Source organism: Capra hircus, chromosome 25, assembly GCF_001704415.2.
Source record: "Capra hircus breed San Clemente chromosome 25, ASM170441v1, whole genome shotgun sequence".
Classification (NCBI taxonomy): Eukaryota; Metazoa; Chordata; class Mammalia; order Artiodactyla; family Bovidae; genus Capra; species Capra hircus.
The window spans coordinates 39,938,322-39,962,547 of NC_030832.1; the positions used below are offsets into that span (position 1 = coordinate 39,938,322).

The window sequence follows — 24,226 nt, forward strand, 5'->3', positions numbered from 1 at the left end:
AACGGACGACTTGCCAGCCTTGCTTCATCGCTTTGCTTTTTCTCTGTGGACAGGTGAAGGCAAAGCCCTGGTGATGCGACTGTTTCAGTCCACGTTCCTAACTGGTGAGGGTTACTTCCGTGACCACAAGACGCCCAGCACACCAACAGCGAGGGCACTACCCCCTGGCACCGCTGAGCCCTAGCACAGCTGAGGAACTGAGCTGTGCCTTTTAATTATTTTGAGTGAGTTCTTGTTGGCTTGGCCACACATGGCCCGAGGCTGCCACAGTGGCCCACACAGCTGTAGAGGCTTCTTATATTCAGGATCGACGTCCTTGGCAAGACAGGCGAGAAGTGTCTCTTTGCGTCTCCCAGGGAGGCAGGGGGTGCCTGACTGCCCTGTCTCTGGTGATGCTGGGGTTTATCTCGGGGCCAGCGAGGTGATGCTGGGTTCCCCGCGTTGGACCATCCCATTGCTTAGCAACCTCTCATCAACCTTCTCTGCATCTGTTGGTCACCCTTGCCTGAATCCATGCTTTCATTAGGGGTTGCAGTTTTGTGATTTTTCAGGAGCCTCTCTCCAGGGAAAAAGACCCTCACTTCAAACACCTCTGCACTCAGTGTGTCGAAGTGGGGGGATCTTTGTTATTATCTAAGACAAAACCGAGCCTTCATTTCTTTCGAAGAAAGGCCTCAGGTAGAAGGAATGAATCAGTCCCTTTCGAAGTGGAGACGTTCTCAGGATGTGTGGATGCTACCTCAGGCTCTGTGAGCCCCCTGGGGTTGTGTGCAGAGAGAGTGTGTGTGTGTGTGTGTGTGTGTGTGTGTACGCAGGCCTGTGTGCGTGTGGGTGTGTGCGCATGCACATAGGTGTATTTTGCTCCAGAAAGGCGTAGGTGTCTGAGGAAAGCTCTTTCTCCCTGAAGGCAGCTGCTCTGCTCAGCAGTTGGTGCCTGAATCCTGGTCGTAAGGGGTAGAGTTGTCCGGGAACCAGCTTCGGGGGGAGGGGACAGCCCAGGGCCCTCTGCTTTGGAGTTTCCGTGGCTCCACCCAGGATGGTGTCCTGGACACTTGGGCGTGGGCGGGGCTGGGCTAAGCCAGGGCCAGTGATGCTGTGTCGGCGGGGATGGGGCGTGCCCAGGCCTCTGCCTGTTCCACAGGCCCCGGGGTGGCCCCTCCTTTCACGGGGACTAGTATGAGAGGGGAGAAAACTATTTTCTGTGGCAGGATCAGCCATCCCAGGATGCCCCTGTGGTTCTGGTGGGAGGATAGTGCAGCCTACCTGTTGGAAGGTGGCTGCCCCGGTCTCTGGAGTTAGGGCTGCTTTTGCCACTTAAGGTGAGCCCAGGGTGGCGACAGGTCCCCTGAGGCTGATGTGGATGGAGTAGGGGGAGATATTTGTTGAGTTTCTTTTTATGTGAGTATTTATTTACTTATTTTGGCTGTGCCGGGTCTCAACTGCAGCATGTGGGATCTAGTTCCCTGACCAGGGATCACGCCTGGGCCCCTGCATTGGGAGCCTGCAGTCTCAGTCACTCGACCACCAGGGGAAGTCCCTTACTGAGTTTCTCCAAGTTCCTCCCAGTGGATTCTGGTTTGGGATGTGCCTCTTAGGAGGCGTGTTTCGGGTGTGGCCCCTGCGAGGAGAAGGGAGGTGGTTGCGATCCCATCCTGGCTTCCAGGAGGGGGAAGCGGCAGAGTTGGGATGTGGTGGGCCTAGGGGAGCGGGGATGGGCAGGGTGGTGGCCTGTCCCTTCCCGAGGCGGTGGAAACCGGAGGGTGGACTGTGCGGTGCTGTGCAGACAAGCCTCCTGGGATCAGCAGCAGCAGCAGCAGCAGCAGCCGGGACTGGAATCTGTGAGAGGCGGTGCCGCTTCGTATTTGTTGCTTGTTGGCTGCAGGCAGTGCTGTGCAGCATGTGGGATCTTCATTCCCCAGCTTGGGCCCCAGCCTGCAGTGGAAACAAGGAGTCCTAACCACTGGACCACCAGGGACATCTGCAGTCTTGCTTCTTGTCCAGAGCGCCTGTGGCTGCATTTTTGGGGTTTTGCTCTTAGCTGCCAAGAATCTGCCTTCGTGTGGGCTTACCCGGAAGCTAAACCCAGGGATGAGGATACAGGGGCAAAGGGTGTATTTGGGAGGTGACCCCAAGGTGCAGCAGCAGGAGGGAGTGGGAGTGAGGACGGGAGGGCACGCAGCCACAAAAAGGAAGCAGGTTGCCCTGTAGGCGCCCAGAGCTTGGTCCTGCACGGGAGACCGTGGGGATCGAGGCTGGGAGTTGTCTCCACTGAGGGCAGAGGAGTGGGGTCTCCGTCAGCCCGAGGAGTCCCTGGGGAGGCTGATTCCTCCGAGCATTTGTTCCCAGGCTCCTGAAGCTTTGGTGCAAATTTCAGAGGTCTTGGCCTGGGGTCTGGATGCTGTGGGGAGGGGGCTGGGCATCCCCAGCTTCGAGGCGGACAGTTGACCACTCGGCTTCTATCAGCTCTCCGTTATGGAGATTCCAGAGGGTGGAGGCCCACCCCGGGTTTCTGGTCCAGAATGTCTGGGTTCCTGTGGCACCTGCTGTTATCTTCTGGGAGCTTCCAGTGAGATCAGGAGGATGGGGTGGTTCCTGCTTCAGAGGCGTGGACCCTCATTAAGCCAGATCCTGCAGGGAGCCCCCGGGGAGGGTGCAGGGCTGGGCTCTGGCCTCCTCTGTGTTGGGTCAGGACTGCCGGCTGCACACCTCCAGGGGGCACCGTTCACGTGGAACTCCACATTTTCTCTGCTGCAGGCCTTCCAGAGACCCCGGCCCTTTCCCTCCTTTCTCGGCCTGCCCTGCTGGTTCCACTGTCTCCTCGCTGGGGTTTCCATCTCACAACAGTTCCGAGCTGGCGGCAGCCCATGGTCTGTTCTCCCCAACTCTGTTTCCCAGAGACCACGCCAAGCTGCTCTCTGCCATCCGGGAGGAGCTGTGAATTCCTGAATGGGCACAAAGAAGTAGCCTGGGACCCAGCTGGACAAAGGGAGCAGCCCAGAGGGCCTGGGGCCAGAGGGACAGACAGACAGACCCTGCTTTGTCTCCTGGACAATTCCCTTTAGTCCTCTGTCCTGGGGATTCAAGGCTGCCACCGCCAGGCACCAGCCTGGCCTGGAAGAGGCGGCTGCAGCAGTTTCCCTGGGCCCCGGGCTCATTCTGAGGAGGAGACCCGCTTCTCTCTTGGGGCTGCGGACCCCAACTGGGCCCAGGCCAGGAGGGGAGGGAGACATTGTGGAACTCTGAGCCTGGGCCTGGCTGCTTCAGACTGCAGGCGGGGAGAGGGCGGAGGGGAGAGCCAGTCGCTGGCGTGCCCAGGCCTGGATGGGGGCCCAGGTGGTGGGCACAGGGCAGGTGGTCAGCAAGCTTAGGCCCCCTGACCAGGGCTGCCCGCATAGATCCCAGGGTGGTGGTTAGAAAGCACACCTCGCCCAGACCTGGCTGGTAGAACCCTGAGGCTACTCCATCTTTAACCCTTTATTAGAGTGTAACTACCGCTTTTGATCTGTGGTGACAGAGAAGACTCTTGAGAGTTCCTTGGACTGCAAGGAGATCCAACCAGTCCATCCTAAAGGAGATCAGTCCCGGGTGTTCACTGGAAGGACTGCTGCTGAAGCTGAAACTCCAGTACTTTGGCCACGTCATGCGAAGTGTTGACTCATTGGAAAAGACCCTGATGCTGGGAGGGATTGGGGGCAGGAGGAGAAGGGGACGACAGAGGATGAGATGGCTGGATGGCATCACCGACTTGATGGACATGAGTTTGAGTGAACTCTGGGAGTTGATGATGGACAGGGAGGCCTGGCGTGCTATGATTCACGGGGTCGCAAAGAGTAGGACATGACTGAGCAACTGAACTGACCAGATCAAAATTGGGAAAGGAATACGACAAGGCTGTATCTTATCATCCTGCTTTATTTAACTTACATGCAGAGTACATCATGCAGAATGCTGGGCTGGATGAATCACAAGCTGTATTCAAGATTGCCAGGAGAAATATCAATAACCTCAGATATATAGAAGATACCACTCTAATGGACGAAAGTGAAAAGGAACTAAAGAGCCTCTTGATGAGGGTGAAAGGGGAGAGTGAAAAAGCTGGCTTAAAACTCAACATTCAAGAAACTAAGATCATGGCATCTGGTCCCATCATTTCATGGCAAAGGAAGGGAAAAAATTGGAAACAGTGACAGATTTTATTTTCTAGGGCTCCTGAATCACTGCGGATGGTGACTGCAGCCATGAAATTAAAAGACACTTGCTCCTTGGAAGGAAAGCTATGATAAATCCAGAGAGCATATTAAAAAGCAGAGACATCATTTTGCTGATAGAAGTCCATATAGGGAAAGCTATGGTTTTTTCCAGTGGTCACATATGGATGTGGGAGTTGGACCATATAGAAGGCTGAGCGCCAGAGAACTGATGGTTTTGAACTGTGGTGCTGGAGAAGACTCTTGAGAGTCCCTCCGATTGGAAGGAGATCAAACCAGTTGATCCTAAAGGAAATCAACCTTGAATATTCATTGGAAGGACTGATGCTGAGGCTGAAGCTCCAATACTTCGGCCACCTGATGCAAAGAACTGACTCATTGGAAAAGACCCTGATGCTGGGAAAGATTGAAGGCAAAAGGCAAAGGGCATGGCAGAGGATGAGATGGTTAGGTAACATCACTGATTCAGCGGACATGAATCTGAGCGAACTCCAGAAAAGAGTGAAGAACAGGGAAGCCTGGCATGCTGCTGTCCATGCAGCCGCAGAGACACGACTCAGCAACTTAAAAACAGCAAATAGTGCGCCTTTCCTTTAAGGCTGGGAAACAGCACACCCATGGGGCCAGCACCCAGATCAAATCCCTCAATGATTCCAAGGGTAGCCACTGTCCTGGTGTTTATCCGCAAGGACTGCTGTTGCCGGTTCTTGAAGTTCATGTAAGAGCCCGTCCTGTTTGGCACCATGACTGTGATGTGCCCGCATCTCTGAGTGCGAGGTATTCTCTGACTGGTTCTCTCTGCAGTCTGGTTCTGCTTGGGACCCTCTGCTGTGTATTTCCAAGGTACTCCGGATGGGCGGTTGGATGGTTTCCAGAACTCTCTTTGGGACCAGCCTCTCTCCTCTTCCAACTCTAATGCTGTAGGTTGGAGAACATAGAGTTTCAAATATTGATTTCAGACATAGACTTCCATATTTAAAATATTTTATTAGATTTTAACAAAATGTTTTTCTAGTGACTGAACATTGTAGCCGGTCAAGCAGCCCAGAAATAGAAAGAAAAGAAGTAGCATTTCCCCTCTTCTCCCCAGGCCCTCACTGGGGTTTCCTTTCTTACCTCCTGCTTTTCTGAACCAGCAAGTTGTCTCCCACTGCTGGAACTGTGTGACCTTGGGCAGCCAAGGTCCTGGCTGGATTAACCCGTGTCTCTGGAATCCATCTAATACAAAAGCTCTGAAGGTTTTTAAAAGACACTGGCTGTTCCTGACTGGTCACGTGGAGTCTGAACAACGTCGTAAATGCTCAGAGATGATTGTTATTTGGTTGCGTGCGAGCATTACCTGTTGTGTGCAGGTTCTGCACTGGGCCCAGGTAGGTGAAGAGGAATCAGGGCCAGTCCCCTGGTTTGCAGTCTTGGGGCCGAGGCAGACCCAGAAGCACCCAAATACGGATCATCCGTGCTACAGTAGGGGTCACACGGGCTGCTGTGGGGGTCCTGAGGAAAGAGCCACCTCCCCCTGGGAATGCTCTGGGAAGACAAGAGGGGGAAGGAGATTCCAAACAGGCAACCTAAGCAGTGGCTTTGAGGTGAGAGGGGGCAGTTTACAATCCAGTCTGGATGGGGTGTGATAGTAGGGCTCAAGGAAGGCTTTTTCAGGTGAAGGGCTTTTTGACCTGGGTTCTGAAGGCTGAATAGGAGTTCACCAGCTAGAAAAGAGGGAAAGGGATTTTTAAGCAGAAGGAACAATGTGTGCAAGGCCAAGAGGCGTGATGACTGTGGACTATGGAGAGAGCTTTCCTGGGGTGAGGAGAAATTTCAGGGAGTGAGTCAGGGATAGAAAACGAAGGAAGCAGACGCCCTGGAACACAGGGCCTTCTAGCCCATGCAGGAGCTGCCTGGTGATTTCTGTTCTTGGCCTTGGCACAGGTGTTTATGCTCTGGGTCCTCCAGGGCTTTACTCTGGCCAGTGGGGCCTGGGAAGGAGTCTTGGTGAGGCCAGTCCAGCATGGGAGGGGTTGACACAGCCAGAGTTTAGGGGGCCTGGGGGTCATGGATAACTTGTGGCCAGGGCTGCTGTGATCCCTGGCCAGTGAGGTGGGGCTTTCAGGAGCTAGGAAAGGGCTCTGCTCCTCCTCTCCCCTCACCTCTGGCTCCACGGCCAGTCCTCCATCCAGGAGGCGATGACCAGATACTTCATCCTACGGTGTGAAAGACTGATGGCAAAACCTTTCCCATCAGGACCATGGACAGGGCTGAAAGAGGCGGTGAGTGGATTGTCTAAACCTGTCTGGGTTGCAGTCAGCCGCACCACTTCTGAGTTGCGTCTCAGAATCCCTGTATAACATAGCAAGCATCATCTCTGCCCTGCTCAGTTTACAGCGTCCTTGTGAGGCTGGGAGAAAGGGGAGGGAGTGGAAGCTTTGCAGGGAACTCTTAACACCAGCGACGGCTGCCTCTCGCCTGCCCGGCACCCGTGGCAGACATTGCTGACTCATCACCTAGGTTCGTTCTCAGAATTCTTTCAGCACAGCGCTCCAGGCAGGCTCTTATCCGTTGGTCAGAGCTGGCGTGTGAGCTGAAGTCCGTGTGCTGCCTCTGCTGGACCCGGCATTCGTTCCGTGGTCCTGGGGTCCGGGGCCACCCCCTGCCTGCTGGCCTCTGCCTCCAGCCTCTGCTCCTCAGCCCCTGCCTGCCGGCCTCTGCCTCCAGCCCATGCCCCTCAGCCCCTGCCTGCTGGCCTCTGCCTCTGGCCCATGCTCCTCAGCCGTGCCCCTGCACTGGAATCGTGTGGGAAGTTTTAAAAAACATTCCCCCCCCCCCACCCCATTGATTCTGTTTTGTCCAGGACTTTTCAGATCTCCCCGATGATTGTTAAGGGCAGCAAGGCTAGCCCTGGGCCCTTCCTCCAGCCTGCTAGGCGAGGGATGATGACGCTGTTGTCCCAGATGGTGTCGGGTTCCGGGGAGGGGAGCGGTGATGGCTCAGTGGAGACTCAGCTCATGTCACCTCCATGCTGGCCTGTTAACAGAGGGTCTTTGTCTGTGCAAAGCTTCTTCTTTCCTTACTTAGACACATTAGAGCACCTCTTCCAGAGCTGATAGGAGGCGGAGAGGAGTCAGCGTGCATACATGCCTCCTGTGCGCGGGTCACTTCACACGCTGTGTCTCGCTACCCTCCTGTAGCCCAGGTCTTGAGGTTGGACAATCCCAGGCTGAAATCCTGGCTCCATCCTTTCCTAGCTGTCTTGAATCACTTCAGTTCAGGCGCTCAGTCGTGTCTGACTGTTTGTGATCCCACAGACTGCAGCACACCAGGCCTCTCTGTCCATCACCAACTCCTGGAGCTGGCTCAAACTCATGTCCATCGAGTCAGTGATGCCATCCCACCATCTCATCCTCTGTCATCCCCTTCTCCCGCCTTCAATCTTTCTCAGCATCAGGGTCTTTTCGAATGAGTCAGTTCTCCGTATCAGGTGGCCAGAGGATTGCATCAGGAAGGTGATTTGATTTTCTGGACCTCAGTTTTCTCAGCTGTAAAGTGGGTTCAGTAAAACCATGGAGGATTTATAGTAAGAGAATCATCAGTATCAGTCATGGGTCAATGTGTACTGAGTGCTGTGCACGTATTAACCCATTCCATCCCTTTGGGATCCTCCAGGGTGGGTGCTGATAACACCCCCATTGCTCAGATGAGAAAAGTGAGGCCCAGAAGGCTTGAGTAACTTGCCCACAGACACGCGGGCTGATAAGGGCTGGGGCTGGGGTTGAAGGAGTAGGGACTGGAAGGGTTTTGAAGTTCATGGAAGTAAAACACAAGAAGGGACTTTTTAAAGAAATGTATTTACTTATTTGCTGTGGCGGGTCTTAGTTGCATCCCGTGAGATCTTTTGTCATGGGGCACGGACTCTCTAGTTGGGGCTCTCGGGCTTAGTTGCTCCACAGCATGTGGGATCTTAGTTCCCCAACCAGGGATCGAACCTGTATCCCATGCATTGCAAGGCAGGTTCTTAATCACTGGACCGCCAGGGAGGTCCCGTGAGAAGGGACTTTTAAAGGTAATTCCGGTGTGAACCCACCAAGGAAAGAGAGTGGTAGAGAAAGCCTCCGTCCGCTGGGAGAATTCATGACAGTCGTGACTAGGATGTTGGCAGAAATTCGGGCCCTCACTTTTTTCATCTGAGCAATGGGGATGTTATCAGCACCCTCCCCGCTCCTGGGGGATTCTGAGGCCAGTGTGGCGTGGTCTCAGGTGGGGTGAGGGGCATGTTACTGGATAATGGACAGAAGGTCCTCACTGTAAAGTAGCTGAGACCTTTGCCTGAGTTGTCTTTGTGTTTGTGTTCTGGGTAGTGCGGGTCTCGTACGTGGTGTCCTTGGACGTCGAGCAGAGGCGGTCCCCGAGCCCAGTGTTGATGGAGTGGCTTGGTCCTCCCAGCTGCTCGTAGTGAGATACGGGAGGAGAGAAATGAGACGAAGAAAGAATTGTGACGCGAAAAGCAGCCAGGACGTAAATATTTGGAGAATTCTCTGCCTGTCCGTACGTTAGTTAAATAGCGGGCACGTGTTTAGAAGGGAACACTGCGGATGTGGCCCACGGACCATTCTTGAGGAGGTTAGTGTCAGTGGGGACTGTGGGCCCATCTGCCTCTGCCCTGAAGCCTGGGACAGAGTCCTCCCAGCTGGGGCGAAGGCGTGGAGGAGGGCTGCACACCGGCGCCGTTGTTCGGAAAAAGGGAAGAGCCACGAGCAGAGGAGGTTCAGAGATCTTGGGGCGGGACCGGCTGCTCCTGTTTCCAAAGGTGGGGGCGTCTCAGGGGTGGGGTGACCTGCTGAGCTGTGGGGGTGATGCTGTCACCCCAGGCCCCCGGAGGGCAGAGCCTGGGACCGGAGAAGACGTGCTCCAGCCTGACGGTCTCAAGGAGCTTGCCTCGCTCCCCTTTGGACCTGCTGGGGCCCCGTCACCCCTGCCTCCATTTCTTCCAGCTCTTAGCAGATCCCTTGCTTTCATTGACTTAGTCTTGGCTGTGCTGAGTCTTCATTGCTGCGCGAAGGCTTTCTCTAGTTGCAGTGTTTGGGCTTCTCATTACGGGGGCTTCTCCTGGAGAATCCCATGGACAGGGGAGTCTGGTGGGCTGCTGTCCATGGGGTCACACAGAGTCGGACACGACTGAAGCAACTTAGCATGCATGCATGCATGCATTGGAGAAGGAAATGGCAACCCACTCCAGTATTCTTGCCTGGAAAATCCCAGGGACAGAGGAGCCTGGTGGGCTGCCGTCCAAGGGGTCGCACAGAGTCGGACACGACTGATGTAACTTAGCAGCAGCAGCAGCAGCAGCAGCTCTTGTTGCAGAGCTTGGAATCCCTTCCTTCTTTTTGCTATCTTTTCTTTTTTTAATGGGAATGTCTGTCCTGCGCCTGTCCTACCATCGTATTTGGCTTCCCAGACTCACAGCTGGAGAGGAATTTTGCCTGAATGAACTGTACTTCCGTGTCTCACCCATGCCTGTGTTAGATGTTTTGCTCCACTTGACTTGCTCGCTCTCTCGGTCGGGTCTGACTCTTTGTGACCCCGTGGAGGCTCCTCTGTCCATGGGATTCTCCAGGCAAGAATACTGGAGTGGGTTGCATTTCTTCCTCCAGGGGATCTTCCCGACACAGGGGATGGATGCAGGGATTGAACTCGCCTCTCCTGCATTGCAAGCGTTTTCTTTACCACTGAGCCATCAGGGAAGCCCCTAGATGATGTTTCGATGAGACTTTGAATTTTGGGCTTTAGGAGTAATGCTGGGTTGAGTTGAGACTTTTGGGGTTGTTGGGATGGAACAAATGTATTTTACGTTCAAGAAGAACGTACATTTGAGGGGCCTGCGGTGGGATGCTATGGACACAGGAAGTTGTGTGGCAGCCCAGAGACGTTAAGATGTTTCCTCTGTGTCACACAGCAGCGACGTGACCAGGCAGGGACTTTCCACCCAGCTGTGTGTCTGGCTCCAAAGCCCTGCCCCCACCAGCTCAGGGTGGGAGTCGACCTTCGGTCCTGGTCTCCTGGCAGCTCAGTTTGGGAGCCCTCCACAAGGAGGTAGCCTCTCTACCCCCATGATGTGCTGCGGCCACGTGGTCATCTAAGTGGCCAGGCTGGCCCAGAACGCGGATTCCCTTCTCCAGAAAGGAGGCAGAAGGCCCATTTCCCCCCTTTATTTGAACGAGCAGCAACTAGCTAGAAATGCTGACTCTGAAATTTCCTATAGTCTTGAAGGCTGCCAGCTCTGTTCCAGAACATTCTAAATTTTCTCTGCATTTCAGCTGTTAAAAATGACTCCCTCGTCCCCGTACTGGGGAAACAGACAAGCCATGGCACGTCCATACGAAGGACTAGTTCTCAGCAATGAAAAGGAAAGAACCATTGACCCAGGCAACAGCATGGATGAAGCTAACCTGCTTTAAGCTGAGTGAAGAAAGCCAAACTCAAAAGACTGTGCCAGGGGGAAAGAAGAAAAGAGGCTGGAAGGGTTGAGGTGACGGCCAAGAATAGTAATGTTAGCAGGGTCTGTTTGCTTTTCATAGGAAACAAGCTTGTCTTAGATACAGTTGAAGCAGAAAAGAAGTAAATCCCTGTTTGGCACTCCAAGTGCAGTTTCTTTTCATCTAAGAATACGCTTGACTTTAAGCAATCAATTCTTTTTAGACAGTAAAAAAAAAAAAAATGCCTGCAGGGCTTCTTATGATCCCATGTGTATGAGGTTCTGGAAATGGGAAAGCTGTGAGGGGTCAGAGGGCAGAGCCTCGGCTACAGGACTGCAGAAAGGGGCAGGGCGGCCGGAGGCGGGAGGGCGTTCGAGGGGATGGGTCACGGACCTCTTGTTTCTCTTGGTTTCTCTTGGTTATGGTGGTGGTTATGCAACTCTCTTCATTCACCTAAACTTATAGAAAGATGTGCTGCGGAAAGGGGAACTTCTGCTGAATGTAAATGGAAAGGAAAATGAAAAACCAACAGTGGATACATTGTCCTCTTCAAACTGCCTGCCTAGAGGTTTATGGAGGAAGAACAAGGACACCACAAGGAGTTAAAGAAAACGTTCTCGATTCTTGCGGGCTGTGGGAACTCTGTTACTTGGGTCTTTGCCCCTGGCCCCTCTCCACTCTCCCGACCTCGTTCAATAGCGGCAGCTCCGGGTGAAAGACAAGGAAAGTTTTGTGGAGCCCAGAAATAAATAAATAAACTGCCCCATCCTGGTCGCCCTGGCAACCGTGACATCACCCTCAGACCAAGTGGCTGGCACCTCGGGGGGCTTGGTGTTTGTTAAAGGGGCAAGGGAGAGGGCAGTCACGGCTACAGGTCGGGGAGACTTGGTTTCCCGCTCGAGAGAAAGGTGTCAGCTCTCCCCTTCACGGCTCGCCTCGGAGTCCTGGCCCCCAGCCCAATAACAGCAGGATGTGAACTAGCACCGCCTCTCTGGGGGCTCTGGGGCAGGATCCGTCAAAGGGAACACTGTGTGTCCCTGGGTTAGTGTCTCTGGGAACGGATGAGCACACACTTTGTGGCTTAATTGTTACATTATCTTATTTTTTCTTGCCATGTCGTGCTACATACGTGATCTTAGTTCCCCAACCAGGCACTGAACCTGTGCCTCCTGCCGTGGAAGCACAGTCTTAACCAGGGGACCGCCAGGGAAGTCCCCACAGTTAGTGGCTGCTAAGTCGCTTCAGTCGTGTCCGGCTCTGTGCGACCCCATAGACGGCAGCCCACCAGGCTCCCCCGTCCCTGGGATTCTCCAGGCAAGAACACTGGAATAGGTAGCCGTTTCCTTATCCAATGCATGAGAGTGAAAAGTGAAAGTGAAGTCGCTCAGTTGTGTCCGACTCTTAGCGACCCCATGGACCGTAGCCCACCAGGCTCCTCCATCCACGGGATTTTCCAGGCAAGAGTGCTGGAGTGGGGTGCCATCGCCTTCTCCGAGTCAGTGGCTTAAAGCAATGGAAATCGGGCCCTGGTTTGGCTCCCTCTGGAGGCTTGCGGATGCTCCTGCTCCGGGCCTCCCTCCCAGCTTCTGCCGGCTGCCTGCTGGCGCGCTCAGCGCGAAGCTGCCCCAGGCCTGTCTCCGCCGCGTCTGCACTCTGTGGCTCTCCTCTGCTTACAAGGACACCTGTCGTGTTGGATGAGGGGCTCACCCCTCTTCAGTGTGACCTCATCTCAGCTGATTACATCTGCAGCTCTTTACAAATAAGTCAGAGTCCGAGGTCCTGGGGGGTCAGGGCTTTAGCGCAGGAATTTTGGGAGGACACAATTCAGCTGTTGAAACGCTATTTTTTGCTGTTTTATTTGCTTTAGTGGTGTAGATCCGGCATATAGGAGGTACTCAACAAATGCTAAATGGACCACACACAGCACGCATTGGGAGCGCAGAGTCTTAACCGCTGGAGCGCAGGGAAGCCTCCCACACCTGGCGTGGACACAGCGTACAGTGGTGCTTTATAAATGCTCTGTGCACGGTACTGCATTGAGCCCTTTGTTCTGAGCCATACCCCCATTTCTCATGTTAGTGGGTCTTTCTGGTAATAATCGGGTTCCTGGGGTGGGGGGTCGTTTTCGGTGTTTAAGTGGAGTTTAACCCCACCTGGTGGATGAATCCTGGCAGAGTCCAAGGTGAACTGCCCACTTGCCCGACTCTGAGCGGTGAGGCGCTGCCCACCGCCCGAGAGCCAGGTGTTGGCAGCTCTCATCCCCCAGCCCCCACCCCCCTGCCAGCCTGACCTGGAGACGCCTGCAGGGAGTCCTGTCGGTCAGGTGCACCGTCCCGTCCCACCTGGGTGATGTCGCTTCCTGACTCTGCCCTGGAGCGTCCCCCTCTGGAAAGCAGGGGTCGTGATGGCTCTGTGGGCCGGTGGAGCTCCTGTAAGGAGGAGAGAGACTGGGGCGGACAGAGGCGGGGGGTGGGGCTTGGAAGATTCTTGAAAGACACCAGAACATCAGGAATGTTTCTCGTTGGAACTTCTGGGAGACCTGGGTTCAATCCCTGGGTTGGGAAGATCCCCTGGAGAAGGGAATGGCTACCCGCTCCAGTATTCTGGCCTGGAGAATTCCACGGACTGTGTAGTCCATGGGGTTACAAAGAGTCGGACACGACTGAGCGACTTTCACTTCCACTTTTCCTGGTGGTGCGATGATTAGGACTCTGCACAATCACTGCAGGGGCCGCAGGTTCGATCCCTGGTTGGGGAAGTAAGATCCCGGATGTGGCCAAAAATGTTTTATAGAAAGGAATGTTTACTGCCAAGATAAAGTCACCTGGCCGTTCCACCTGTGGATCAATGCCCAGCAGAAATGAGAGCATATGCTCCCTACCATGAGTGCTCACAGCAGAGTCACCATAACAGCCCCAAGGTGGAACGTCCGCCTCCAGGAGATGGGATGAATGAATTGTGGTTTGCTCACCTGGCAAAATACTCTTTTGCAATGAAAGCAACCAATTACTGCATCCGACAAAAGTCTCGCTGAGCGCAAGGAGCCAGACCCGGAGCGTGTGTGCTGTGTGATCCCACAGATGGGAAAATCGGGAACCGGCGAGACTAGTCTACAGTGGCAGGGTGTGTGGTTTGGGGGCGGGTTCCTTGAGGGGTGGTGCTCCGAGGAAGGGGCCTGAAGGCACTTTCTAGGGCGTGGGAAAGGAGCTCTGGGTGCTCTGGGTGGTGGGCACGTGGGTGTGTGTCTGTGTAAAATCCATGGAACTGCACCCTGGGGAGCTATAGACCGTGTATCTGTGACGCATAAAGAAAATTAAAAACAGGAAATGCAACAGCATGCTGTGCCCCAGGATTTGTTTATTAATATTTTAGCCATACTTCACGACTTGCAGGATCTTAGTTCCCTGACCATGGATTGAACCTGGGCCCTCGGCAGTGAGAGCAAAGAGTCCTAATCACTGGACTGTCAGGGAATTCCCTGCAACCTGAAATTTAGCAAAGGTGACTTTGGGGATTTGGCTCAAAATGCTGGATAGTTCAAAAAAGGTGTAATAGAGAGAGTGAGGGGAGTGGGGAGAGCGGAGGCGGGCCCTCCCCACCAGCAGGGCCGAGGGCGCCTGGGCTCTGTGACCGGGGCTGCTGCCAGCTGCCTCGGCCCAGCTCCCCAGGGTTGTGTGTCTCCCCCCAGGTTCATGAACCACCGGGTTCCCGCCCACAAGAGGTACCAGCCCACGGAGTATGAGCATGCTGCCAACTGTGCCACCCACGCTGTGAGTCTCGGGGAGCTGAGCGGCACAAGAGGGGCCGGGAGGCAGCCTGTTGCCCTCGGAGTCAGTGTTCTCATCCCAGGGCGGTGACCCGAGGGGCCTGCCCCTCAGGCCTTCTTCCGTGGCCCTGGAAGTCAGTGGGATCCCGAGGGAAGGTCATGTGGGTAAATGGGACTGTGGCTCTGAGCATGCTTCTCTTTGGCCTTAAGAGCCTTCAGTGGCTCCCTAGTACCCGGCACAGCGTCCGGGCTCGGTAGAAGCTCCCAGATACAGGTCTTAGCCTGAATGTCGGCCCACTTCCCCCTGCCGTGATCTTACCCTGAAGCCCACCCGTTGTTTCCAAACTAGAAGGCACGACCCAGTGTCTTTGCACATGCTGTTCCCGGGGCTTGGAATACTTCTCATCTCCCCCACGAAATCCTGCTCTGGGCAGCGGTCCTTAAGCCTTTGGGCCCCTTTGAGGATCTTACGAAGATCCGGACCTACGCTGTCCAGCTTCATAGCCACTGGCCTCACGCAGCTGAAATACGGCACGTCTGAACTGAGGTGCGCTGAGTACAGACTACACAGCAGCTTTTGAAGACTCAGCGTGAAAAAAAGAATGCAAGATCTCTTAGTTCTTTTTATATTAATGACGTGTTGAAAGGATACTTTGGATATATCAGACTAAGCAAAATACATTAATAAAGTCAAATATATCAATAATTACTATAATATTTAAATAAATATAATTTATATAGATAAATTAATATATTTATTAATAAAACATTTATTAATAAAGCAAAATATATTAACAAATGTATTTTTTCATTTTTAAAATGTGGCTACTGGAAAATCTAAAATTACCTGTGCTGGGACTTCCTGGTGGTCTGGTGGCTAAGACTGTGTCCTCTCAGCGCAGGGAGCCCCGGGTTCGATCCCTGGTCGGGGAGCTAGATCCCACATGCCGCCACTAAGAGTTTGCACTCTGCACCTAGACATCCTGCACATGGCAGTGAGGATTGAAGATACCAAGTGCTGTGACTAAGACTCGGCACAGGCACGTAAATAAATTAAAAACTAATTAAAACTAAAATTTGCTGCGCCACCTGCATTGTGTTAAGTACTTTTGTCGGCTGGAGCTGCTGTTGAGTCTCTCTCCAAAATAAGTGCTCCCAACACACAGAATTAGACAGACTCTTTTGGAGACCCTGTACTCCCGCCCCCCGCCCATTGCTCTGCAGAACTCTGAGACTTCTCAGAGGAGTGAATGGATAAACCAAGATTTGAAGATTAAGTTTTCCAGGTAGGCACTGTGGGGAGGGACGTCTTTGGGGAGAACCCTGTGGGCATCAGTGCAGCAGTGTGAAGCATCATGGCCAGCCTAGGGTGCTCGAGGCCGGGTTAGCAGCAGACATGGAGGATGGGGGCGGTGGCCAGACGCGTCCTGAAGACGGGAGGCCTGGGCTTCCTGTCTTACCGCCATATCGTCTAGAGCTGTGCTGTCCAGTATGGTTGGCACTGTCCTGGTGTAGCTGTTAGATTCAAAGTTGAAGCCAGTTAAGATGAAAGAAAATGAAAACGGCAAGTCCTTAGTGGTACAAGCCACATTTCATGTGCTCGGTAGCTGTGTGGGCTTGGAGGCTTCCATACTGGACAGTGCAGGTCTAGAAATTTTCCCCCACTGTGGAAGTTCTGTGGGGCAGTGCAGGTCGAGAACCTTCCCTCCACGACGGGAGTTCTGTCGGGCAGTGCAGGTCTGGAGAAAACGCATGGGGGTCGCTTGGGGGCTCTGCACTTGCCTGGCCCCTGCTCCAGAGGCCGGCCTTGCAGCACCGCCCCCTCCCTGCCTCCAGCTCTGGATCATCCCCAGCATCCTCGGCAGCTCCAACCTCTACTTCCTGTCGGATGACGACTGGGAGGCCATCTCCGCCTGGATCTACGGCCTCGGGCTCTGCGGGCTCTTCGTGGTGTCCACCGTGTTCCACACCATCTCCTGGAAGAAGAGCCACCTCAGGTGCCTGCCGCCCAGCCCACGGGTGGGGTTGTGTGTGTGGCGGGGTCACCAGGGCTGGGACCCACGGCGGGCCGAGGGGAGGCGAGATGCCTCGGGCTGTGCTTGGCTGGGCAGAGAGGGGCCCAGGATGGAAGGCCTTGCGCCACATTTGCTTCCGGCCAGCGGGGTAGAGCCCCCCCAGGGAACCCCTTCACCCTCAGAAGCCTCGTGTGCTCCCCTCTGAGCAGCCGGAAGAGCAAGCCCCTCACTCTGAGGCCGTCAGGAGGGACCCTTAACTGTCACAGTAGCTGCCCATTCCTGGGCACCCCTAGGTTCCGGGCACTCTGCAGCTGTCACTGTGGATCTCTCCAAAAATTCTGCCGTGTAGGGACTAGCATCCTGGATTTTAATTTCGATTTGTTTTGTGGTAAATAAGCATGATGTAAAATTTACCATCTTGACCGTTTCCAAGTGTACCATCCAGTGGCATTAAACACATTAACGCTGTTGTACAACCGTCACCACCATCCATCTGCTGGATATTTCCATCTTCCCAAACCGAGGCCCTGTCTGCATTAAACACTAACGCCCCATCTCCTCCCGGCCCCCGGCACCGCCCTTCTGCTTTCTGTCTCTGAGTTGTCTGCTCTGTGCGCCCCGTGTAAGTGGGACCATTTACTACTTAGCCTTTTGTGAGCGCAGCATCCTCAGAGCTCATCCTCATCACAGCAGGTGTCAGAATCGCCTTCCTTCTCGAGGCTGGAGCGTGTCTCACTATGCGGTTGGACCGCGCTTTGTTTATCCATTCAGCTGTTACGGACACTTGGGGTGCTTCTGCCCTTTGTCACGGGCTTCTTTGAGACATCCCGGGGCTCATCCACGTGGCAGCTTACAGAATCCCGGTTTTTGTGGATGACGACTCTGAATTTGGAAGGTGACAGGACATGCTTAAGGTTACATCGCTGGTTGTGGCCAGGCCAGAACTGATTCCAGGACTCCAGGCCCCCCACAGAGTGAGGGGACTCTGGTCCATTGTAGCAGCTGCAGTGATCACAGCGCGTCCCCATGTCCAGTGCCCCTCCTGCTCCCCAGAAGCCCTGTGACTCTGCTGTATCCCACCGGTCCTGTCCCCGTTCTTTCCGTGGGTCCTGGTGGACCCCACTGTATGAGAGTCCTGTGGCTGCTGTAACAAATTACCACACACCGGAGCATCCTGAAACAATAGGAGCTTAGCCACTCATGGTCTAGGAGGCCAGACTCTGAGATGAGCGAGTCAGTGGGGCCATGTCTCCAGGGGAGGACCCTGTATTTCCTTCTCCAGTTTCTGGTGGCTCCCCGGCTCCCTGCTTGGGGCAGCGTCACTCCAGTCTCCGCCTCTCCCCATAGGCCTTCCTTCTGGTCATCTGTGTGTCCCAGGCCCCCTCTCCTTTTCCTTCTAAAGACACCAGTCCCTGGGTGTGGAGCCCACTTGTCAGCGGTGTGACCATGCTGCCCTTCTGTGTGATGTGGTGGATGAAACCGTGGCCCCTGCCCCCCTAGGTGGGGTTAAAGAGGTCATGCTTAAGAGCTTTGCACTGTGCTCTGATTACGGAATGTTCTCTGTACATGTTAGCTGTTGTTTGTCCCTGTATTTCTAGGGAGACACGTAGTTAGCCCAGCGTCAGATAGAAACGCTGGCCACATTTAATGAGGGCTGCAGTGGCCAGACTGAATCACAGTTTGTATTAGTTATCTACTGCCGAGTAACAAATTACTCTGAATCATGGAGACTTCAAATAATGATGAACTCCAATCCTCTCTCTCTAAGCTTCAGAGAGGCAGGAATTGCGGAGCTTTGCTGTGTGGCTCCGGTCCAGGGTTGCTGATGTGGTCAAGATGCTGCTGGGGCTTCCAGGGACTGGAGAAGCCACTTCCGAGGCTGCTGCCTTGCAGGGCTGGCGCATCGGTGCTGGATCCTTGGGGGTGCTTGGTCCTTCCCACGTGGACCTCTCCGCGGCCCCGTGGCTTGTTCCCCTCCATAGTCACTGATCCAAGAGAACAAGGCGGAGGTTGTCAGCCTCAGAAACCACACTCCGGCACGTGTGCGATCTCGCGTCGGCTCCAAACGTTTGCTGTGCTCATTGTGGGAAGGGCTGCACGAGGGTGTGGGGACCAGGAGCCGGGGCTCCTTGAGGACCGTTTTGGAGGCTGCACCACGCTGGCCAGACGCACTAAGGAATGTAGTCTGCTCTTGAAGGTGAGGCCACAATGGAAACGGGTGACGTTTATGAGCACTTCCTGTTTTGCGTGGTGCTGAGTCCTGACCCTCTTCACCCTCACCCCATGGGAGGATGCCAGTACTCCTCCCTGTTTCACAGGTGAGGGAGCTGAGACCGGGGAGGCAAGTTCTTGCTCTGGGTCACCGTTCCTCCGTGGTAGGGTTGGGATCCGAACCCAGGCCTTCTGGCTCCAGAACTTGGACCTGAACCGGAATACCAGAACCCAGAGGGTCTTCAGGGGCACCTGGGTTTGCTGGTTTAATGAAAAGAGACTGAAATAAAATTAATACATGTTTAATTTTCCATGTTTTCTTCTGCTTCCTGTGCTTCTGTTGAGCGTGTATTTTTCAGTTCTTTTTTTTTTTTTTTCTAACTGAAGCATAGTTGGTTTATAATCTTGTGTTAGTTTCAGGCGTACGGCAAAGTGATTCAGTTACACACACACACACACATATACTTTTTCAGATTCTTTTCCCATATAGGTTATTAAAAATAGAGTATAGTTGAATTTTTTCACTGTTTAAGTATAATTGATGTACCACATAAGTTACAGGTGTACAATTAGTGATTCACAATTTTTTAAAGATTATATTCCATTTATAGTTACTGCAAAACACTGGCTATATTCCCCGTATTGTATGATACGTCCTTGTAGCTTATTTTATTGCGTTTTATTACTCAATATTTATTTATTTAGCCACATCTCAAGGCATGCGGGATCTTAGTTCCCTGACCAGGGATTGAACCCAGGCCACTGCAGTGAAAGCACCCAGTCCTACCCACTGGACCACCAGGGAACTCCCCTTGTAGCTTGTTTTAAACGTTAACAGTTTGTATCTCTTCATTGCCTTCCCTGTCTTGCCCCCTCCCCTTCCCTCTCCCCACTGGTGACCGCTCGTTTCTTCTCTGTATCTGTGAGTCTGCGTTTTGCAGACTGTTTCTCTCTGTCTGTTGTGAGTCTGTGTTTTTTTAAGCTACTGAATTTTTTATCATTTGAAATCTTTTGAAAAGCCCAGAATGTAAAACAGAATGCAGAGTTGCTTTGATTGTAGAAGTAGGATGTCAGGGGGAGGAGGGTCCTTGACGGGAGCCCCGAGGTGTCTCCATTCAGCCCCTGGGGTCACAGGGAGCCTGGCTGGAAAAGCACTGCCTTGATCACTCACAGATGGGGGGACACTGAGGCCCGAGGGGTCGTGGCTGGATGGAGGCTCATCAGCCCTGCGCCCAGGGTCCCCCCACGAAGCCCGTTTATCCAGGTTGGGCCCCGTAACCCGCCCTCTCTGCTGCAGGACGGTAGAGCACTGTCTGCACATGTCGGACCGCATGGTCATCTATTTCTTCATAGCGGCCTCCTACGCGCCCTGGTGAGTATCGCTGCGGGTCCCCGAGCGAGGTGGGGGCTGGGGCTGGCTTCCTCTCCTTCCCTTCTTCGAGTTTCCCTGCGTGTTTTGCTGGGTGATCTGTGACTTCAGCACAAGAATGTAGGTAAAAGGACACCCTCCACGCATCCTCCTTCCTAGAAGCAATGAGTTAGCGCCAGCTTCCTGTGTATCCTTCCAGGGTGATTTTGTGTAGAAAAGAGCAAATGTGTATGTATGTGTATATGTATAGACACACATTTGCATACATGCATATGCATATATGCAAATACACACATATTCACACTTCACTTTCCTACTCTATTTTTTTAAAGTATTTATTGATCTTGTTACAATATTGCTTCTGTTTTACCTTTTTTTTTTTTTTTTTCTGGCCACGAGGCATGTGGGATCCTAGCTCCCTGACCTGGGATCCAACCGACACCCCCTGCATTGGAAGGTGACGTCTTAACCAGTGGACCGCTAGGGAAGTCCCTATACTTTCCTGCGTTAGGCTCAGCTGCTCAGTTGTGTCCGAGTCCTTGTGACCCCATGGACTGCAGCCCGCAAGGCTCCACTGTCCATGAGGATTCTCCAGGCAAGATACTGGAGTGGGTAGCCGTGCTCTCCTCCAGGGGCTCTTCCCCACCCAGGGATCGAGCTCAGGTCTCCCACGTTGGGGGTGGATTCTTTACTGTCTGAGCCACCTTTCCTTCTTGAGCAGAAAAGGAAGGATACTGTACAGACGCTGAAGTCAGCCTTCATTCTCTTAGCCATGTTCTGGGGGACCTCTTTTCATATTGGCACCTCGGGGATATCCCCATTCCTTTTTTATAGCAGCATAGCGTTCCCTGGCCGCTCCTGTTTATGAGTATTTATGACATCAGGGCTCCCCGTGCTCTGCTGTAATGCACAGGCCTGCAGTGAGAGTCCTTGGTGATGGGTCATGCATCCCCTTGTGCCTGGACCGGTTGCTGGAAACAGGTGAAACTGCTGAGCCAACATGTTTTGAGCTACAGAAGCCGCAGATTCTTAAGCCGAGCCTGATCTTTGTGGGGTAGACGCCAAACTTGGAGGCTCGGTGGCAGGAGTGGGCCTCAGTTCTTTGGCTAACTGTTGCCAAGACACCTTGCACAGACTGCACCAGCTTAAACGCCCCCAGCAGGGATCTCTCTGGCGGACTAGGCGGTTGAGAAACCGCCTGCCAGTGCAGGGGGCGTGGGTTCCGTCCCTGGTCCGGGAAGATCTCATATTTTGCAGTGTGGCTGCGCTCGTGCAGCTGCTGAACCACTCTCTGGAGCCCAGGAGCCACAGCTACGGAAGCCGGCCCACCCCGGAGCCTGTGCGTGTTGGCCTCCGAGGCGTGGGAGGCACGGAAAGGTTTGTCCCGCTCTTGCCCAGGGAATTCCAATCTCTGGCTATCGTAAATGGAGTGTCCTTTTTCATTTTGTCAGCTAATAAGTGGGTTTAGTTGGTGCACACAAAGGTGATTGCCTTCGGAGCACGTTTTGTTGAGACATGCCTGGGGGGTCCACACAGGGAACTCCCACATCCCACGGCCGGCCCCCGGGTGTCCAGCCCCTCCCCGGTCCGAGGCTCCCGGGGGTGGTGTCCGCATCCCGTGCTCCGCCGTCTTGGGGCAGCTTTGCCCCATGTCTTCTTTCACGTGGATGGAATCGTCTTCTTTCCGGTCTCGCTTTCGGGCAGCATTGTGTGCTGAGGGTCACAGAGTCACGGTTGGAGGACTCGCAGTCCAGTCTCCTTGCTGGACAGCGTTCTGGACGCATGAGCCAGAGGCGTCCATCCCCTGTGACAGGCTCTCTGCGGGGTTCCCAACATTCGGGTGATTGTGGCTCCACGGGGGGTCCTCCGGTTCTTCTCCTGTGGGTGTGGCTGTGAACTGAGGAGTGGGTGGGGCTTGAAGCAATACTCACTTGGTTTTATTTTTTTTCTGTGGACCATTTTAAAAGTCTTTATTGAATTTGTTACAACATCACTTCTGTTTCACCTTTTGGTTTTTTGGCTGTGAGTCATTTGGTTTCTCAGCTCCCTGATCAGGGATTGAATCTGATCCCCCCCCCTACATCGGAAGGCAAAGTCTTAACCACTGGACCATTAGGGAAGTCGTTGGTTTTATGTTTTGGACCGAAGGATGATGCCTTGGGAGCGAGGAGGTGCAAGGAGGCTGATGCAAGGAGCTGGCAGAGAGATGGTTGTGGCCGGGGCCCGGGCACTGGCCTTGGAGTTGAGAGGATGGATGGATGGAAGATGTATTTACAGGAAACGGAGTGGAAACTATGAGTGACTGAAGGTGGGGAGGAATCCCCGGGTTCCTGGCTTCCTCCAGGAAATCGGCTCTTGCTGCTGTCAGCCTGGGGACGTAATCAGAGGCAGCCCGTGCCCAGCTGAGCTTTGTGGGAGGAGGGGACGTGTAACCCAGGGTGCTTCTGGTCCTCAGGTGCCCAGTGGGCTGGTGTATGGAGACCCTGAAAAGAACGGTCAGTCCCGGGTGAGGGGCTGCTGTTCGGGTGGGTAGGTGGGGGCCCCTGGTGATGCAGAGAGCAGGGGATAGAAGCCAGAAGCGATGGGAGGGTGCCTCCCGATGGCCCCAGGTCACCCCCAGGCACCACCTGCAGTTCTCAGGAGTTGGGCGATCTCTGGTTTCTTTTTTGGATGTTGCCAATTAGAGTAAAGCTAGGTTTTGTGCTCAGCTGCAGTAACTATCCTTGACTGAGATTTCTGGAACCGCCCTCTGACTGTCCCCCCGCCTTGGCTGACGCAGCACCTGGGTTTCTGTCCTTTATCCCTGACGCTGACGGTCTGGGCACTGGCTCTGTGCCCGTTGAGTGCTGGTGTCTGAGGATGTGGCTGTGAACAGAGACACAGGCCCTCTGTCCTTGTGGGACTTAGCGTCTCCCGGAGGATGTGGACTTTGTCCCAACACCGACACAGAGATCGAACCACCACCGTGGTCCAAGCTGTGAAGGAGGGACGCAGGAGCCGAGAAGGGGAGAAGTGCCCGGGTTTGCGAGCTGTGTCGGCGGGGAAAGGGTTGACAGAACTTGGCGGTTGACTGGATGTGGGGTTGAGAGAGGATCAGGGGTGATGACAGTGTCCTACCTGGACACCCGGCTGCATGGGGGAAGGGAGGCAGGAGACAAGGGTTCATGGAGTGATTTGTGGGTATTTTTCTTCGCGGTGCTCTGGTTGAGCGGGTAGAGGCGTGAATGACTGGGTCCCCCCATCCCTGCCTCAATCTGAAAAACCTCCGTGGTTTAGTTTTATTTTCGTTGGTTAAAAGTTTCTATTTATTTACTTTTGGCTGTGCTGGGTCTTGGTGGCTGTGCAGGTTTTCTCTGGTTGCGGCGAGCAGGGCTCCTTCTCCTCGCGGCGGCTCCTCTTGTTGTGGGTGCTCAGGCTTCAGCAGGCGTGGCTCCCTGGCTCTCGAGCACAGGCTCAGTAGTTGCGACACACGGGCTTAGTTGTTCTGAGACACGTGCTATCTTCCCAGACCTATCTTCCCAGGGATCGAACCCGTGTCTTCCGAACTGGCAGGCAGCATCTTTACCGCTGAGCCACCAGGGAAGCCCCTTTATTTTCATTTTTGATGGATTAAGCTTACATATAAGATTCCAGCATATCACCTTTCTTAAGAAAGGGTCTAAAAGGTGGTCGCAAGGTTCCGGCGTTGCTCAAAGAGAACAGTTGTGGCATCAGACCGCATGAGGCCCTGGTCCTGATCAGCCTTTCCGGAGCCACGGGTCCTGGGATAACTCCCGAGTCTGTCCGAGCCTCAGTCTCCTGGCCTTTAAAAGGGAGGCAGCGATAGTACCCCCTCCCCCAGCTGTCTTGAAGAGGGATGATGGTGACCCGCACACAGACGCCATTGACGCGATCAGGCAGGGAGGACCGTGTCACGAATGATGGAGAAAACTAGCTGGGTCAGGGGTGACACAGAACCTTCCTTTCCCCAGTGCTTCGGAAAACCATTAATAATCGAGTCATAAATATTGAGGTGGACAAAAGAAAAGTCACCGTCTTCCGGAACCAGAGCCCCTCCTGCAGGAATCTAGCGTGTTTCTGTGCAGTCAGGTTGTACAGACAGCAGCATAGGCTGGAGGCCAGAATGCATGCATGCGGGGCTGGAGAGAGGGTGCAGGACCAGCCCCCTGGCCTGGGGCACAGGCCTGCATTGC

General features: G+C 54.0%; 1 protein-coding gene across 3 annotated transcripts in view; it reads left to right on the top strand.

Moving 5' to 3' along the window:
• Positions 1 to 24,226, top strand: part of LOC106503599 (monocyte to macrophage differentiation factor 2) — a 120,417-nt gene that overhangs the window by 20,811 nt on the left and 75,380 nt on the right. For all 3 annotated transcript variants that reach the window (XM_018040756.1, XM_018040755.1, XM_018040754.1), the window contains exons 2-4: positions 14,361 to 14,442; positions 16,275 to 16,435; positions 19,962 to 20,036. In XM_018040756.1, the coding sequence (XP_017896245.1) occupies positions 14,361 to 14,442; positions 16,275 to 16,435; positions 19,962 to 20,036 (318 nt within the window). The remainder of the gene's footprint in view (positions 1 to 14,360; positions 14,443 to 16,274; positions 16,436 to 19,961; positions 20,037 to 24,226) is intronic.